The 17,822-nt window shown below is 33.6% G+C and overlaps 2 protein-coding genes across 3 annotated transcripts; both read right to left on the bottom strand.

Annotated features, from left to right (window-relative positions):
- Window positions 1–255: 255 nt before the first annotated feature.
- On the bottom strand, window positions 256–3,059 carry LOC112509073 (zinc finger BED domain-containing protein RICESLEEPER 2-like). The gene is made up of 6 exons (XM_025113945.1): window positions 3,042–3,059; window positions 1,500–2,615; window positions 1,230–1,374; window positions 1,048–1,131; window positions 370–953; window positions 256–291 (listed from the first exon to the last, which is right to left on the bottom strand). Exons 1-6 carry the CDS (start codon window positions 3,057–3,059, stop codon window positions 256–258), a joined length of 1,983 nt encoding a protein of 660 aa, XP_024969713.1.
- A 10,363-nt stretch (window positions 3,060–13,422) lies between these two features.
- On the bottom strand, window positions 13,423–17,574 carry LOC112508471 (E3 ubiquitin-protein ligase MBR2-like). Of its 2 annotated transcripts, XM_025113087.1 has the most exons (7): window positions 17,385–17,574; window positions 15,949–16,237; window positions 14,677–15,777; window positions 14,383–14,433; window positions 14,205–14,294; window positions 13,997–14,125; window positions 13,423–13,898 (listed from the first exon to the last, which is right to left on the bottom strand). In XM_025113087.1, the coding sequence occupies exons 2-7, from the start codon at window positions 16,192–16,194 to the stop codon at window positions 13,737–13,739; spliced, it is 1,779 nt and encodes a 592-aa protein (XP_024968855.1). In that variant the 5' UTR covers window positions 16,195–16,237; window positions 17,385–17,574; the 3' UTR covers window positions 13,423–13,736. The 2 variants fall into 2 exon arrangements, with proteins under 2 accessions (XP_024968855.1, XP_024968856.1); XM_025113088.1 differs by lacking the exon at window positions 17,385–17,574 and having other exon boundaries at window positions 13,484–13,898; window positions 15,861–16,020.
- Between the last annotated feature and the right edge of the window lie 248 nt (window positions 17,575–17,822).

Raw genomic sequence — 17,822 nt, 5'->3', positions numbered from 1 at the left:
AACGAACAGGCCTAACGAACATAAATGAACATAAACAAACATAAACGAACAGGCTTAACGAACATAAATGAACATGCCTAAATGAGCATAAACGAACATAAACGAACATGCCTAAATGAACATAAACAAACAAACACCACTATTTGTCATTCAGTTAACTATTATACACCAATTGTCCATAGTTTAAAAAAAACAAATCACCATTATCATTTGATAAAAAAATAATCCGCTCATCATCATTTGTCAGTTGTCACCTCATGGAAGTTCAATATATATCATATCATCAGTTTTCTACAACAAACAAACAAAACAATTATTAGTTATTGTAAAAAAAACAAGTATCATAATTGATAAGATTAAGCAAATTGCCTTGGTTTTCTTTTTGTGTAGTCTATAATGATGACGATACCAATCAGCTCTGTAAATGAGCATATCTACCGTCTTCGTCCCTAAAGAGGCGCGATGAGCATCGATAACTCTCCCACCAACACTAAAAGCTGATTCTGAAGCAACAATAGTTATCGGAATTGCCAAAACATCAGTAGCCATTTTAGACAAAATTCTAAACTTCAGATTTTTCTCCTTCCACCATTCCAAGGCATCAAAATATGCACCTGAATCACCAATGTACACGCCTTCTTCTAAATAAATGTCTAACTCTAACTTCACACTTGCAAAAGTGTCAACGCTTCTGATATGTTGATCATACTTTTCCGTGCCACTCTTGACACCAACTCTAGAACTTAACTTGTTATAACCACTTTTAACTTCACTCTCACTCTTTTCGGGTGCACTACTTATTTGAACAATATTAGCCGCTCTATGTTGTTCAACATGCTCTTCAAACATTTTAGTAAGAGTATCTTGAACAATTTTCATTTGCTTAGATGCCTCATCCGCTGAATAAATGGAACTAAAAGAGAACTCAACCAACTTCATCTTGTATCTAGGATCTAAAACAACACCAATGGAAATCAACAGATTACAAGTACCCCAATATTTGTCACATTTCTTTTTCATCTTGAGCCATATCTCTCATATATTTACTCTCATCTAAAGACAAATCATCTAATGCTTCTTTAATCCCATACAACTCACTAAGAAACAAATTAGAGGTAGGATATTCGGAGCCTATAAAATAAAAAAAGTAAATAAAAGTCTATGAGAATTAGGTGATTAGCTTCGAAAAAATGACTTATAATGAGAACCATAAAGAAAATCAATAATACCTGAAATTATTTTTGTAACCTCATTGAAAAGCCCCAAGAAGGAGCAAATAACTTCAACTTTGTCCCAGCCTTCCGAGGTCGGCAAGGTCTTGTACGTTGATTCTCGATCGGCATAGTTTACAAACACTTCTTTAAACTCCAAGGCCTAGACAACATAGCATACGTAGCATTCCATCTGGTACTAAGATCTAAGATCAAATGCTTCTTTGATAAGGTCATTTGCTTGGAAAGTTCGCTAAATATATGCAATCGACCCGGAGAGGCATTCACGTGTTTCACACTCTCACGAACATTGTGAATAATGTCTTTAATTTCCGATAAACTATCTTGAACCAACAAATTGAGAATGTGTGCACAACATCGCACATGGAATAACTTCCCTCCAACAACAAGTTTTTTCTGAAGATTCATAATTTTCATCAACTTTGTAGCCACCACATCATTAGTTGTAGCATTGTCAACCGTCAAAGTAGCAACCTTWGTCTCAATATTCCACTCTTTTAAACACTTAAAGAGGGAATCATATATACATAGTCCAGAATAAGGTGGTGGTACATCAACAAAACTCAGTATGCATTTGTTAAGCTTGAAATCGGAATCTACAAAATGACAAGTAACAACCATATAATGAATATTCTGCACTAACGTCCACATATCAGTTGTTATACTCACACGATTGACAGTGTTTAACATTTTCTTGATTCTTTTCTTGCCTATCTCATAACTAGCAACACAATCTTGCTTAGCCGATGCACGTGAAATCTTGTTAAATCCGGAGTTAGCTTCCTTCATAACCACATTAAATAATTCATACTCAACAAAATTAAATGGCAATTCATGAACCATAATCATGTGAGAAACAACCTCTCTAATCCTACTATTGTCAAATTTCCAGTTTTGGACCATAGAAGAATCTAATTTTCCCGGCACAACCTTTAACTTTAACTGACCTGGATGAATGGTGTTGACGGCTCTTAACTTTGAGCAATCACTAATATGCCTATGCAATGGTGTGGTGGTTCCATCTTTAAGTTTCTTTATCTTCTCACCATAATGGATGCACTCACAAACTTCAGTTCCATTAGCCAACTTCACCAAGTGAAAATGTTCCCAAACTCCTGAAGTCTTCTTTCTTTTCCTTTTAGCATATGGAGTAGATTCTTCATTGTTGACTATGTTGGCCTTTTCTCTACCACCATCAACGACTGCCACAACATCGTCTCCATCATTCGATCCAATAACAACCACTTCAGGAGTACTTTCCATTCTTGATGTGTTTGCACTTGATTCAATTTCCGTTGATTCAAGTTCTTGAGGCGATTGCATTCGATCTAAATAGAAATCATCATGAAAGAAATATGGACCGGTACAAGAGACATCAGACATCTACAAACATGCAAAAAAAAACATTTTAAATAATCAAAACAATAATTTAAATTAACTATATAAAACCAATGAAAATTTAGAAAAAAACAAGTATAAAATTCTAAGCTATAAAAACAAGTATAAATTAACAAACAAACTATGGGTATCGTGGCTTTATATTCAAAATGATAGAATTTGCTTACACATTTCAAAATGATAGAATCTGCTTCTATGGAACTTATAATATTCTGGGTATTGAGATTGTATGATATGGAAAAGAGATAAAAGCTGAAACTATTTATACAAACTTTAGATGGACATTGCATCTCCAAAGGGAAAATATAAAATTATATATGGGACATTGCAAATGGAAAATATAAAATTATATATGGAAAATATATATTATAGTATGGCAGCATGAATGCTTATGTTCTCTGACATTGCAACCAGTAAGTTTGCAGCCATAGCGGATTGTTCGATTGTTTACAGATCTGAGCCTCACATTATTCAAACCGACCTTGTTTTACACATATTTTAGATCATTTTCTTTCTAACAAAATCTGAGGGGGGGTTGCATTATAAAATTTATACACTTATTTGTTCCTCCTTGTACCTAAGATAGAAGAGAACTATGAAGCTGAAAGCAAAAAAAAAAGTACTTTTCTCATATATCAGGTTCACTTATATATCAATCAGGTTCTCACCAAAAGAAAAATACGGAACTATGAAGCAGGGCTAGAGAACATACCTAGATAGAGACTGTCCCTGCCCTTCACGATTGGCGATTCACGATTGATCTACAGCACACGAGTTCATGAGTCACCATTCACGAAAATTGATCTTCCCTTCTGCTTCTGCCCTTCACGAGTCACGACCACCAGTCACGAAAATCGATCTGCCCTTTTGCTTCTGCCCTTCACTAGTCACGACCACCAGTCGATTGCTACAAACTTGACCTAGAGTTACTACCGAGTGAGAACCTAGAAGACAACCCCAACAAAACCCTCTTAAAAAAGGCCCAATATTAAAAGTCCAAAACCCTCTTAAAAGCCCATAACTTAAAAAGGTTTTTAAAATTTGAATTCAAACTAAATAAATAAAAATTATACATTAAAATTAATACATAAACGAACATAAACGAAAATAAACGAATGAATGTTCACGAACATAAATGAACGAACAAGGCTCTTGTTCATGTTCGTTCGTTTAACTAAACAAACAAATTTTTTTGTTCCTTTTTTAAATAAACGAACTTCCCGTCGAACGGTTCACAAACGGTTCGCTGAACGTTCGGTTCGTTTACATCCCTAACCATGGAGGTTGTCCAATATATACTTCTTCAAGAAGTTTCCTATTCAGGAAGGCACTTTTTAATCTATTTGATAGACCTTAAAGTCCTTATGAGCAACATAGGTTAAGAATAGTCGAGTTGCTTCAAGTCTAGCCACTAGAGCAAGTATTTTATCATAGTCCATGCCTTCTTCTTGTCTGTATCACTAAGTAATAAGTATAACCTTGTTTTGAGTTACAGTGCCATGTTCATCCAATTCATTTCGATACACCCATTTGGTGCCTATAACAGTTTTATTGGATGGACGAGGGACAGGGTAACAGACCTTGTTTCTTTTAAACTCAGTGAGTATTTTTGTCTTAATACTGACCCATCTTTGGTCGCTGATGGCTTCACTGATTTTCATGGGCACTAGAAGAGAAATAAAATTGACAGAAAGATACTACCTAGACCATGTCGATTCTGAATTCTTGCATTTAGATCACCAAGAATTTGATCAATGAGATGATTCTTTGTCTATCACTGAGCTGATAGATGAATTGAGTCAGTAATCTTTAGAGATATGTGGCTCAGGCATGAAAGATGAAGCTTCAACAAAAGATTTTTCAGGGTTTATTAAAGTTTCCAAAGGAGCCTCAAGTAAGGAATCATCTACTGAGAGAGGTTCAGTTATAGAAGGAGATTCAATGACCGAAGGATCAACATTTGAGGTGTTAGATGGTGATAAATGATTAATGGAAACAGCAGAGATCCCTGAAGAGGATTCAACTCTATTATTGTCATGTTGGGGACAACATCTGGGTCATCATCAACTTCTTGTTGATCATCATTTGATTCATTACTGAATAAAGCTTCAGGTTCTCCAAAGTGAGATATCATCCATTTATTCAACTTTTTCTTCATCGCCAACGATGGGTTTAGAGTTAGCTAAACGAGATTCATCAAAACTGACATGAATAGTTTCCTAAATGGTTTGTATTTTATTGTTGAATACTCTAAAGGCTTTGGATACTGAAGAATATCCAAGAAATATTTCATCATCAGCTTTAGGATCAAATTTTCCAAGATTATCTCTATTGTTTAGAATGTAACATTTACAACCAAAGATGTGTCAACAGCTGAGAGTGGGCTTTCTTCCACTAAAACGTTCATAAGCCATCTTCTTGAATCATTTAACGATCAGCGATCGATTTTGAGTAAAACATGCAGTATTGACAGCTTCGGCCCAAAATTGAGTAGGAAGATGAGATTCATTGAGCATTCATCGAGAAACTTCAATGATCTTTCGGTTTCTTATTTCAGGGACTCCGTTTTGCTGAGGAGTTCTCATAGTTGAGAAATTGTGAGCGATTCCCTTGTTCTTAAAGAAGTCTTCCATAGTGTTGTTTTTCAACTCAGTACTAAGATCACTTCTTATTCAACAGACAATGAGGTTATTCAGTACTTCCATTGTCCTTGTAAAAGAAATTATTTCATCAGGTGTGTCACTCTTAGATCTAAAAGAAAATATCCAAGTGTACCTGGAGAACTTATCAACAATGACTATAATACATTTCTTTCCAGCGATGGATTGAATGTTGAGAGGGCCAAACAAATCCGTATGAAGTAGTTGAAGAGTAGTGGTCACTGAGGAGACTTGTCTTGATTTGAATCTAGCCTTTGTTTGCTTTCTTTTTTCACACGCTGAATAAAAAGATTCCTTTGTAAATGAGTGCTGAGGAAGACAGTGACTAGTTATTTTCTTGACAAGTCATTCAGTGTCTTGAAGTTAAGATGAGAAAGCCTTTTATTTCATAGCCAGTTTGAATCTGAGGAGGCTTTAGAGAGAAAACAGATATTTTCAGTGAGAGAAAATTCCATGTTGATGACGTATATGTTCTTTAGGCGAGTGCCAGTTAATGCACGTTTGTCATCCTTGTCAAAGATTGAACATGCCTTCTTTGAGAATTTCACTGTGAAGTCCTTATCACATAGTTTATTTATGCTGAGAATATTATGCTTCAGTCTTTCAACGTAAGTAACTCGTCTAAACGTGGTTACTCCATTGGTTAATATACCAAAACCTTTGGTGTATCCTTTTCCATCACCATCAAAGGTTACTTGAGGAACTTTTTTCTTCCTTGTACTCAGATAGCAAGGACTTAGTGCAGTCATTTGTCTTGAGCTTCCACTATGATACCAGATGCCTTTAAATCTCTACAGTATAACGGATATTAATTTTTCTTTGGTACCTATTTTACAATGGATCCAGCTGAGTTAGTGGTTGTAGAGATTTCAACATTCTTTACTAAGTGTGATGACTCAACTTTAGCGGTTCTCTTCACTTTAGTTGGTTTACCAACTTTTGTGGTGGTTATCACTTTTGCTGGTTTTTCAGCTTTGGTGATTTTCTCTACCCTAGTCGATCTATTAGCTTTGTTAGCAACAGGACACTTGCTGGCTATGTGAGTAGTTTAACCACAGTGATAACATTTTCTATAGCTAAAGGAAGTTTAAGGGCTAGAAGCATGAGAGTTATAAAACATAAGATGAGAAGGGCTTGGTCCAAAAGTACCTTTTTTAGGATTCTGTGGGAAAAACTAGTTTCTTAGATTTCTTGGGTGTAAGATCAACTTTCAGTTATGGAGTTGATCTCTAAATGAGTCCAGAGATCTTTTTACCAGAGGTTGAAGGTTGACAACCTGAAGGTTTAGTAGAAGTCTTTTCCAACTTTTGGTTTTTCTTGGCCTTTTGAGGAATTTTAGCGATGAACTTTCTCTTGTCCAAGCATTTTGAACTCTTAGGAGTTTCCTCAAGAATAGTTTTAGACTCAAATGTAGAGGAACACTGAATAGAAGAAGTATCCGGGATGTAGGAGACAAAAGTTCCAATAACATGGATTTGTCACTACCATGGTCTTCCTAGTCTGAAGAGTATCCGAGATCACTCTTAATCGTGGTATGTATCTAAGATTTTATCATCTCATTAGCCTTAATGGAGGCTTTACATCATCCCTCAATGGTAGCCTTTTCAGCTTTGGATTTAGTAATAGCTTGCTCACGCTCAGTGATAGCTTGCTCTTGTTCAATGTTAATTGTTTGGTTTACAATGACTTGATCCTTAATATTTTCTTCAATCTTAGTAAGTTCTTTGATTTTTGAATGACATTATTCAAGTTGTTCTTGTAAACAAGATTTAGCTTTTCAGCTTTGAATTTTCCATTCAGTGCATTGTAAAGATCTACAATCATTGTATCTAATGTAGAGAGACTATCAGTATAAGAGATAGAAAGATCATTCAGATTTAATACTGAGTTGAGGTTGTAGAATCATTTGAGGATGAAGTCTCAAATTTTTCATCCTTGACTTCCTGATATTGGCTATAAGACAGAGATAGGTTGTGTCTTCCTCATCTGAAGATAATTTATCAGATGAATCAGCCTAATCATGTTTTTCAGCGATGAGTCCCTTGCTTTTATGTTGGTAGTTTTTTATCTTATTGTACTTCTCCTTCGGTTTCAAATATTTATCGTCATTTGGTTTGAAGGAGGATGAAGTGGAAGATGACTTCATAGCTCTTTCAGACCTTCATTCACTTGTAAAGTGTTCTATTTTTCACAGTTATAGTAGATCGTTGAAGCCTTGTCAATCGGAGTTGATTTTGTCTTGTCAGCGATAGTTAGAGTAGTAAGGCTACTAAAGTTACTTTTTCTGGAGAATCTTCTTAACGAATTTGTAAGAAGATCTAGTGACTCATCAAATTCTGAAAGATCAACATCTGTTAAGTCCTCAGAGTTAGATGGATCTAACTCAGTGATTGTGAGAGAAAGAGTAATCGCTGAAGGAGTCTCAAAGAGTAAAGCTACATGAGAGCCTTTTGACTCCTTTAAATCTCTTATGAGATTCTTCTTCAACTGGAGAGATTGCTCATAATTGAGCAAAATCCCATATAGAGTGCTGAGAGAGACAAAGGACATGTCTTGACATTTTAAGACACATGACATAACTATCCCATGATTCTGGCAAACATTCTAAGAATTTTGTCATTGTCATTAGAGTTGGAATATTCTCTTCCAACGGTCCTAGGGTCTATGAGTAGGCAGTTAAAGCTAGGGGTGCTCATAGGTTGGATTGATCATATTGAAGACATTTGAACAACCCAACCCAATGCTTGTAGTTTGAAAAATCTTAACCCAACCCAAACCGTACGGGTTGATACTCTGATACATTAAAATATTCTTCTAACCTTGAAAATGTTATTTCTCTACTCATAATTTCTTTTTCATCATCAACCATTTGATACAACTTATCCATACTTCTAATGTATATCACATTTAATTAATTTTGTCAATTTACATATATATGTTCACTGTTACTGAATGTATCTATGAATGAGTTATATAGAGATGGAGAATAGATTGAGTATATATATATATATATATATATATATGAATAACGCATGTGATAGTGTAATTGTGTAGTGTATATATTAATACAAAGTCAATAATCATATTAAATCCAATAAATAAAAGGATATCAGGTTCATCGGGTTGGGTTGGRTTCAAATAATATCAACCCAATATCTACGGTTTGAAAATTTTACAACTCGATTAGACATCGGGTTGCTTCTAGTTGAGTTATTTCACGTTGGGTTGGGTTGGGTTGGTCGGGTTTTTTGGGCACCCCTATTTAAAGTGCTAACGTACTTCAGACAAGGATTCAGTTTGCCACAAATGAACCTTTCATATTGTCTTACCAGATTTATTTTATTGTTTCTTGTACCTTAGTAGTACCTAAAAAGAACCTAACAAAACAAAAAGATAAAAAATAATAAAAAGACCAAAATAGCTTTACTTAAAGGATTTTTTAATAGAGTTAGTTAGATGGATCGAATCTGGAACAATATGGTAACCATATTGACTAAAAGTGAAGCAAAATAGCAACCACAGTAACTAAAATTATAACTAGTTTAAAAGAGACTCTTTGCAAAAAAAGAGTCAGGAAAAATAGCAAACTCTCTAAATTTGAAAAAAGAAGTATTTCTTTACACATATCTTGTTGGTCATTAAATTTGTTGGCACGAGTTAATTTTATACCGAAACAAACCAACCAATTCTTGTATCAACGTACAATACAATTTAGTCGGTATCAATCTAATTAGTTGATACTATCATATCAACTATCTAAACTTGATTGATACACGGTATTAGAAACCGTATACCACGGTAATATCGTATCGTACCAACTTATTTTTTAATAATTTATTAATTAAAGTTTGATGAACAATACACCATATTTTGACTTTAAATTTTAAAATATATTACTTTCAGTTTTGCTAAGTTACAGTATCAATGGATATACATTGAATTCATTCGCCTAAACCTAACAACTTCAATAACTCATTTGCACCTCCACGGTCCATCGTCGTTCCTCAATGACCGCTTGTATTAAACTTTTAATGAATGTTTGTAATATATGAAGGTTATCAAAATGTTTGTGTAGGTAAAGATAAGTGGTACAACACATATCAACATGTTACTGAATGCTTGATGATTTTAGTACATTTAGATCTAATTGGTAAAGATGTCAATATAAACAAATTTACAACTTCAACTTTTATGATGTTGATACATGTATCAGCCCAAAAAATTTGGAATCAAGTATGATTTATTGGTGCATGATACAAATTTGATAAACGATATACAAAAAAATAGTAATACCATACCGTAAACAAAATTGAGACATTATAAAGAAGAAAGTAGGAGATAGAAGGGTTTTTTTTCTAAATATGGAGAATACTTCAAAAATGATTACCATATGAGATAAGTATCTATACTATATTATAAAGCATTTGACAAAAACTCTTAAAAACAATTTTTTATGTATGAAGTACTATTTATTAATGCATATTACTTAAAATTCAATAGTACAATACAAGTAAATTGTGTATAAGTACAACTTATTAAAACTTTATTTTTGAATTCGTGTAACTAACTGTAGATAAACATAATCAAATACACGATAAATATTTTATTTTAAATAAAAAAAATTAAAATATAATTAGGATAATTATTAAGTTTTAACAGAATACTTAATTATCATCCTTATAAAAGTTATATTATTAAACAAAAATTGATTACTTTATTATCAAATCTAAATTAAATTTATAATAAAAATTGAATTAAAAAAATTACACAGAAAACGAGAATTTTTAAATAATTAATTTAATACTAATATTGATACATTTTCTTTTTCAAATTTATATTCCATTCAAAAATAATAATATTATCGTTTTCTAAAACTACATAAAACCGTATTATATCGACAGAGAAAATGAATAAAATGAAAAATTAAATCTAGATATATCTCGTTGCATTATGCAGATGCCTTTCTATTTTTTTAATATATTTTTTAAAATTTGAAAATAAATATTTACAGATAAAAATTATATTTTAATAAATAAATAAAACATTTTAATATTACGGTCATAGTTGAATTCTTCAAAATGAGAAATTATTGGAGATAAATATGATCTTTTTAAAGATTTTGACTTTTAATTTTTTATTTTGAAGAAAATCGGTTAAAAATACTTTTATACCACAAGACTATGTCAATAGTTATTTACAATTGCTTTAAAGTAGAAATAGAAAAATAAAATCTCATAATAATTTTAAATTAAAACCTCCAAAAAAATATTACATTCAACTTAAAAATTAAAACCTCCAAAAAATATTACATTCAACTTAAAAATCGTCTATTTTTGAAATATTTATTAATATAATAAAAAGAACCAATTTATTTTATTGGTTGGTTGGAGATGATTATCTTTAAAATAATGAAACCGAATTTTTTAACAAATCTAGAAATCAGTAGAAGATTACATTTTCCCTCATACTTTCTAGAAGAAAAAACATATGAAAAACCCAACTTATTTTTAATTATTGAATTTTTATATTTGAACAATTAAATTGCTAGAATTTTTTGAATGAATAAATCCTTTAATCTATAAAATAAAAATAATATACCATTTTACTATTAATTATAAATATATAATAATAAAATTTAAATATTATAATATTAGTAAATCTTAATTATTAAAGAATATTAATTAATATAAATTGAAAAGTAATTACTAGTTAATTTAACTATACATTATATGTTAATATTATTTATTAATTATTCACAATAATTATTAACTATAAATATTTTTATTATTATTCAGTAATCAAAATACAAATATAATAATTTTAAAAATATTTATGTAACATCAAAATTAAAGATATATTTACTTTGCTTCATCTATACTATATTATAAAGCATTTGACAAAAAACTCTTAAACATCATTCTTTATGTATGAAATACTGTTTATTGATACATATTACTTAAATTTGAATACTACAAATAAATTTTTTGTAAGCACAACTTATTAAAGTTTCATATTTGAATTCGTATAACTAACTGCATATAAACATTATCAAATATAGGATAAATATATCATTTAAAATATAATATATAATTATAATAATCGTTGACTTCTAACAAAATACTTGATTATTATCTTTATAAAAAATTATATTATTAAATCAAAATAAAAAATGATTTAAAGAAATATACAGAAAATGAGAAATTTTAAATAGTTAGTCTGAACTAATATCAATTTTTTTTTAAATTTTTTATGATATATTCACGTCTATATTTTACTCAAAATAAAAAGATTTATCGTTTTCTCAAAACCACATAAAACCGTATTATAATATTGACCAAGACAAAAACAAGAAACATTAAAATCAAAATGTATCTTACTGCATTGTACGAGTACCCTTCTATTAGATAATAATATTGTGTCAAATAATTTTAATAAAATATTTAATTTAGTTATTAAACGTATTTTTAAAAAAATTATTAATTAATTAAAATATGTGAAGTTGACCATTTTTATTTATATTTATATTTATAATATACGTAATGTTATTCAAAATCACTTATAATATAAATAGGGATGACAATGGGGCGGGGACCTCAATACCCGTCCCCGTCCCCGATCCCCCGTATGTGTCCTCGTCCCCGTCCCCATCCCCGCCGGAGATTATGATCACATCCCCATCCCCGTCCCCAACGGGAACGGGGATCCCCAACGGGGAAACGGGGATTTATACCTATTATTGTGATTGCAATTTGAAGGGTTGCTGCTGCTGTAGGCACATGATATCAATTGTCAACAAGAACCTAATTTGTACAAAAATGCCAAAAAAAAAAGGATGTGCCATAAATGCCAAAAAAAAGGTCATAAATTACAGAGAATCCGCAGGCAGATGCATATTCTGATGCTCATACACTTGACAAGTAACAAGTAAACATTATTTAAGGATGTGCATACTGTGAAAACTTGTACTCTTGCTTCACACACTAGTATACATATGAGATTCCAATGTGGGCAGCAACTTTGACGTTGAAAAGGTTCAATCGAACAGGTGACAACAACGTGATTAAATTTTCCATCATGACTCTGTTAGATCTCAGAATCGTGAATACCTGTGCCGTATCCTCAAATAATATGAACTTGGCATCTGTTTTTTTCCGTGATCTTCAGACTTTATCATTCATAACTTGGATTTTACAGAACGGCTATACACTGGTCAGATCATATTAAGTTGCAGGTTAACATTTTATTGTTTCACAAATAAGAAAAGGCTGCTTAACTACAAATCCTAAATGACAAGATATGATGGCAATGGGGTGGGAGGATGCGGGAACCGGGAAGGAATATGATTAGGAAATTGTAATTGTGAATTCGTACTCATGGACTAGACTGGAAGAAGGAGAAGATGCATTTACTTTTTTTTTTTCACAGCCCAAAGTCCAAATTCATACAAAACATATATAAAACATATATACAAAACATATATAAAACGGGTACGGGGCGGGACGGGGAGTGCTATACCCGTCCCCGTCCCCGGCTTACGCCAAGCGGGGATCCCCGTCCCCGTCCCCGTCCCCGAACCCGATTTTTCGGGGAATCCCCGTCCCCGACCGGGGCGGGTGGACCGGGTTACCCGACAGGTCGGGGTCCATTTCCATCCCTAAATATAAATTTTATAAAATTTGTTTTAACAAACTCGGATATTATAATATATAATAGTCAATTTTAAATTCTTTGAATCAAATATTACTTTTTTTGTAACATTTTGTTTGTATTAATTAATACATTATATTATTAGAGATTTATTTCAATTATATTTTACAAAAAATATAATTGATTAATTTTTCAAGATATCTTTTTTGATCATTTTACGTTCTTATCAACTAATTTTTACCAAACATAATTTTTGCTAAACATAGCCTAAATCAATAACATGACATGATTACATCATTTCCATTATTTTACGTCGCTCATACCGATTGGAGCAGTTAAATTCTATACTTTTTGATGAGTGTTGATGAAATCATGTTGTACCAATCATAAACCTACGGTTATCATTTATTTAACAACTTAGGAGTGACAAGTTCTGAAAGCTTTTTACAGAAAGCTCCCTCTACCTAAATAAGCCATGATATTAAGGTGCAAACCAACAAGCAAGCTGCATTCATTCATCTTATAAGTAATCTCATACCATTCTATGGAAAAATATGCCCATTTCACCAAAAATTCAATTAATCATTCACTCCATGAGGATAAAATTAAAACAAAATCTTGATAACAAGTTAAATAAACGCCATTACTTCTTTCTACCTTTCATTCAGACATGACCCCTGTCTCCTTTATTGTCTGCCTCAAAAACCCATCTTACCTTGTTTTTCTTTCATATTTTGATGAAACAATTGTCCTCTCATTCAGCAGTAGCAGTAGCAGTAGCAGTAGCAGTAGCTCTCTCTCATTCAGCAGCAGCAGCAGTAGCAGTAGCAGTAGCAGCAATCGCGGCCGACTTGCAAACCGGGCACAAGTTCTTCTGAACCAACCATTTCTTAATACAGCTTCTGTGGAAATCATGCCCACATTCCAATCCTCCTATATCATCTCCATTCTTGTAGTCCTCCTGGTGAATCAATCATTATATATATATATATATATCAACCATTTCTAAATGCTAGTTTATCAGCTAACAGATAGCATAAAGATGGAAAAGGAAACTACCTGGCATATACAGCACGGTTCAGCATCTGGCACGGTGGCATAAGTTTTCTGCTTAAGACATCCGGAAATGGTTTCTTCGGTCAATCCAGTGTTGACGCTTCCAATGCGCTCTTCTAACGCCAGTAGCTCCTGGAATTCAAGACCAACTTCAACTAAACAAACCAATGACGAAAACTAAAAATATAAACATCTGGCTTTTCCTTTTTACCTCATAAGACATGTTATCGATATCAAGCCGCATATCTCTGTGCCTATCACCCATCCCATAAAAGACCGATTGATCTAGGATCATAACATCCTGCCACACGATAACATAAAACTACATCAGAAATGACATCCATAAGATCATATACTTCTTTTTTCTGGAAATAACACTCGAAACGAACCTCAAATCGCAAACCTTCTCCTCTGCGTATAAGATCCAAGACATTGCGAATCTGCACAAAACAAAGACACTAACAGTCGGTGGAAAAAGCTTCTAGTAAAATGCTATTCTATTACGTTAATGTGTGAATATTGTAACCTTTATATTCAGTTACATTATATTGTGTGAATGTTGTAACTATTCACACAATATAATACAAGGATACCTTCACTTTTTTTCTCATGAAAAAGGGTTGTTTTCACTGTGGATGTTATGATTAAACGATGGGTGAATAGGGGGTAATTATGGAACACACCTCGGACACTAGTCTGCCTCTTCCTTCACTTCCAGCAGCCCCTGATCGTGCCAGATAGGGGAATCCGAAAGCACCATCAAGCTGTCTCTCTGAGGATCTCGGGTGAGGTAGATGATGATGACGACCAACTTGTGACGGAGTACCTGCAGCCGGTGGGATTCTAGAGAGAAGATTACTGCCTTGCCCTCCACCACCACCGGAATCTATGGAGGAGGACAATAAAGACTGACGAATAATTTCCGAGAGTCTTCTAGAAGGAGAACTACGATGTGGACCCAAATTGGATGATGCAGCCGGCACAGAGTTCGAGCGGGTTCTAGTAGAGGCAGCATCACCGTTTCCATTGTTGCCTACAATCCCTCCACCGCCATTCAAACTCCAGTTAATTGCAGCATTTCTAATGTCATTTGGCTGAACAAATATAGGATGATCCGAAATATTTGTTCTAATGTAATCTCCCGAAATATCAATATTCGCCGGACGATTAGCTCTCGAGGAGCCTAAACTCCTACTCCACCTAGACGATACTTGCAAATTCCTTCTCAATGCCGGGAGCTGCAATGTAGGTTGACTTGATGAATTCTCTACCGTTGTTGCCACCGGTGGTGATGATCTTAAATCTACTGGATTAAGTCTCAAAGAGGGAAACGGAGCCGAAAGATTCGATTGCAAATTACTATTATTAGTAGCCGGCAATGGCAATGGATCTTGTTGGCGGGAAGCATTAATCCTTATTCGAACGTTTCTACGACTAGTGTTTTCCACCGCATGATTATCAGAAGGAACACCCAATCCAAGTCTCGGAATAATCTGATCCGAATGCATTACATTAACCGGTGGCGAACGTTCCGTAACCGAACGCCAAATACTCGTACTCCCCTCGGGCCGCTGAAACATGCTTGAACTTCCGACCCCGGAAGACGATCCCTGACCCAATTCCACTGCTTTTCTTTTAGAGGGTAATTGTAATTGTCGTCCCAAAGGGTTGGAAAAAGAAGTAGAACTAGTAGTATTTGAACCCACATAAGTTTCGGCATGATTTGAAGGCTTGATGCCAATAGAAGTCGATGGATTCACAGTAACATTATGAGGAGCAGTAGTCTGCACAAACAAAAGATCATGATGACCATTATTAGCATGATTATGGGTTATGTTCATATTAACATCACCCAATGAAAGCATACTTGCAGCAGGAGGTTCATGTTGGTGTGTTTCTTTCATTAGAGGCGGCCACCCATGGTCACCCTGACCCAGACCCAGACCCAGACCCACCTGGTTCGGCACAGAACTGGAACTGGATTCACCCATGGTCCACATGCTTACATTTTGACTTTCTTGATTTGTATGCATATCACTTGTATTAGTAGGCGAGATATAGTTTGCTGGAGGATTCCGTATGTAGTTATTCCAGCAAATTTGCTGCTCGACTACACTTGAAGATTCACTTGAAGTATAACCATGTTCCAAGCCTAAGGTTTCTGGTAAAGAACCAATACTACCGCCCTTCTGCCCTTGCATTAGAACTAACAACGGTTTATGAAACACAAGTTCTTCAAAGACCCTGAGATTCGTAAGAACATCACAACATTAGTCGTATCGTATTGCCAAAAAAACAAAGCATAATCAAGAAGAACAACCACTGCCATTCAAGAAAAAGCAAAAAAGAGTGAAATTATCTTCAATAAAGCATTCAACTTATAAAGATTTATGAAAGCTAACTATAAGAGCCCAGTATATCCCACTTGGAGGTAAGAGCAGAGAAGCTGTTTACGTAAAGACACTGGTTACTAACAAGTGTGTGAAAGTTATAAAACAAGATAAGCCGGGATTCGAAAAGCTAGATAGATACGGGTATGCAATACAATACAAATACAAAGACATATATGCTAAAACTTGAGAAAAATAGATATGAGTAAGCAACAACAATATGAATCATCATCAAGAAACCCCACCAAAAACAAACCAGAAAACAAACCCGATATATCCCACCTCAACTTAAGCTAGACCATGGCTTGTGAAAAGTAGAGAGTCACATATGACAAAGATGTAGAGAAGATGAACATGTCTAGATATCCAACCTCATTAAGCCCCATCTAATGTTTGTTTTTGTTTATGTTTATTAATAATATAAGGTCATGTGTGTATCTTCAAAGTTACTGGTACATTATCATAACAAACAACTAATCAACACATACAATTGTGAATCTATTAATTGCCAAAATGGTCAATACCCAGACCTAAATTAGGTGGATGCATGTCAAAACTTGAAGCAACAGAAAGAAACAGGTGTACATCAACAAGTAATAATGGAAGCAAACCAAACAACCACTAACCCAGTTTCATCCCTTTAGAATTCAACATGGATCAAAACCAATGGATCTGCAATCAACTCATGAATAAACTAAAACAACCCATCAAACATCAAAAAGAATTCCATCAACACTATCAAATGGGAGGCGAAAGTAAGCGATTGAAACAGTCAAACAATCGAGACATATGATGCATACTTATTTACGAAGTAAAAAAAAAACAAAAAAAAACAAGTTTCAATCCAGAAACAGATACAAAAAGACAAAATTAAAAGGTAAAACCCAGCAAAATAAAGAAGAGAAAAACAAAATCCTCTGAGAAATTTGAGGGGAAAAAACACAAAACTGAAATTGGGTATTCCAAAGGATGATCGATTAAGGATGTATCGCAGAACATACCTGAAAAACACGACGAGCGATGGATCTATGTAAGCATTAGAAGATCTTGAAACGGGTTTATGATGAGATTACCCCTGTGTTTTCACTTTATACATATATATGAAGAAAACGAAGAATCAATTAATGAGATTCTTGAGGCAAAGAAGAAGGGGTTTGGAGGAGATGAGAATGAGAATGAGAATGAGAGATAGAAATGAAAGACGAAATCAAATTGCGTCTTTCAATGCGACCACCACACCACTTTTGTTGCCTTCTTTCACATGCCCCTCGAAAAAATCCTTTCACACCTCCACCATCTCATTCTAATTCTAATTCCAATTCCAATTCCAATTCTAATTCCAATTCTATAAATATATCCACTTCCACATTTAATTAAAATATTTATTATTATAAAAAACAAGTTTAGTATTTATTGCTAAAATTACTTTTAAAAGAAAA

The sequence above is a fragment of the Cynara cardunculus genome (genome assembly GCF_001531365.2).
Source record: "Cynara cardunculus var. scolymus isolate 2C chromosome LG 3, CcrdV1, whole genome shotgun sequence".
In the NCBI taxonomy this organism is placed as follows: Eukaryota; Viridiplantae; Streptophyta; class Magnoliopsida; order Asterales; family Asteraceae; genus Cynara; species Cynara cardunculus.
The sequence above is the reverse complement of the archived record's forward strand: the minus strand, read 5'-3'. Positions and strand labels throughout refer to the sequence as shown.